Genomic DNA, 1,884 nt, shown 5'->3' on the forward strand with positions numbered 1-1,884 from the left:
GGGGGGGTTCCTCCAAACCCCCCCAATCCCCCCTGGCTACGGGCATCGCACAATGTATCTCGAGTTTTAAAAGGACGTCTCTGGCTTTTCCCATACCAGGCTCCAAATGCACTGAGTGATGGCTGCTGTAGACTAACTGTGCCATAAACAATGGTTACACCCACTTTCTAGGTCAAGTGCATTGTGGAAACCAGAGACTTTGATCATGCTGAGGAGCTGAGGACAAAACTCATGGATAGATACCAGCGTGTGGACTGGGGACCACACAGCGCCACCTTTCGATAAGCAGCAGTACTGCAGGATATTGGGTATGGGCATTCTCCTTCCCAGGTTGTGTGTTGTGTGCCACCAGAAGTAGTAGGCAGGTTTTGCATCTAAGTATCATTTAGGAAATCCAGGAGCAGGGAAGACCAATCATCAGACAGAGAACATATGCTGACTTCCTAGAAAGGCATTCGTAGGTATCATTGGATGAATAACCAATCAGGGCTATCTGTGTCAGATGATGCAGTCAACCAATCATTGCAGCCCTTATCACCAGGTGATCCAGATGGACCAATCAGCTTGCAGCTTTCTTAGGGTTAGGTGGTCCAGACAGTCAGTCATTGGAGGATTGACACAGAAGCAATTCTAATAAGCAAAGGCATGCAGGACATGTTGTGTACAGTGAAGCAAGAGCAACTTGATGACACTAATTCCAAAGTAATTCCCTGTTAAAGTATCAAGCTTAGGTCACACCAATTTAATTTGTTGGCTCACAGATAGGCCCGCTTCATTTTTTCTGATTTGCAAAAATTCTCATATTTTGGGCCCCAACAGTCCCTTCTCTTCAGAGTTGTTACAGTATTTCCATCTATAATGTAGTGGTTTGATTGAAAGTTTGAAATTGTCATTGTTTGAATTACAAACCAGCCTGATATGTTGACTTCATGGCTCCTATCATGATATCATTTGGGGCTATCATAGGATGCCTAGGTCTGTTTTTATTTTTTTTCGCCCAGTTGCTTGAATTTTTTCCGAGAACCAACAAATCAAATTGTGGCCTTAGACTCTATTGCCTTTCAAAAAAATGTGTCCCACTCCCCCATGCATCCTTTCTTACGTGTACATCTCTGTCTCACAGGTAAAGTGCACCGTGGAGACCCGTGACAAGGAACATGCAGAACAACTGGAGACAGAACTACGCAATCGCTATGAAAACGTCCACTGGGGACCTCACTTTCACCTCTCCCCTGCTGCACTCCAACCACAGATGTCTTCATCTAGCTTTGAGGATGAAGACCCCTGATGCAAAGACCTTTGACGTATCTAAACATTGTACTGTTTGTGCTGGTTTTCTTTATGTTTGACCGCAACTATGCCAACAATGCAGGAGAATGATACATTTTTTAAATGACTTGTTTAAGTGCCTTTAGCAAAATAAAACTGTACCAACAACATATTCATGTTGTGTGTGATGGGATCAAAATATGTATATTTCCAAGTGTATCAGTGTAGAATACATTTTTTTGCTCAAAATACCAACATCACAAATCTTTGTATAGAAGAATTTTATATTTTGAGTTTTGACTTAGAAGCTGAATATGCACAGTTCTGTCACCTTTAATACTAACTACCTTAAACTAGTACATGAACTGTATGTATAATTTCTGGGGTGCTTTTGGTCTACCTAGATGGGTTTTTTTTTACTTTCATCATTATTTTCTTCACCATTTTGCCATGAATGTAGCCATAAAAGTAACCTGACAAAGGAAAAATCCACCTGTCAAGACTGTTTTGTAGACACTTATAAAATTGCATGCAGCTGTTCTTTATAAACAAATTATTTTTTCTCTAAGTAGTATTTTTGTCATTTTTTTAAATAATGGATTGTTTATGATCTGA

General features: G+C 40.6%; 1 protein-coding gene across 2 annotated transcripts in view; it reads left to right on the top strand.

Annotated features, from left to right (window-relative positions):
• Positions 1–1,540, top strand: part of LOC109476108 (L-threonine ammonia-lyase-like) — a 12,544-nt gene extending 11,004 nt beyond the window's left edge. Inside the window, exons 12-13 of one of the 2 annotated variants that reach the window (XM_019776985.1) lie at positions 172–308; positions 1,124–1,540. In XM_019776985.1, coding sequence (XP_019632544.1) covers positions 172–285 — 114 coding nt within the window. In that variant the 3' untranslated portion in view covers positions 286–308; positions 1,124–1,540. The remainder of the gene's footprint in view (positions 1–171; positions 309–1,123) is intronic. The other variant, XM_019776984.1, reaches the window with a different exon arrangement.
• The last annotated feature ends 344 nt before the right edge of the window (positions 1,541–1,884 follow it).

Source organism: Branchiostoma belcheri, unplaced genomic scaffold, assembly GCF_001625305.1.
Source record: "Branchiostoma belcheri isolate BF01 breed outbred unplaced genomic scaffold, Haploidv18h27 scaffold36, whole genome shotgun sequence".
In the NCBI taxonomy this organism is placed as follows: Eukaryota; Metazoa; Chordata; class Leptocardii; order Amphioxiformes; family Branchiostomatidae; genus Branchiostoma; species Branchiostoma belcheri.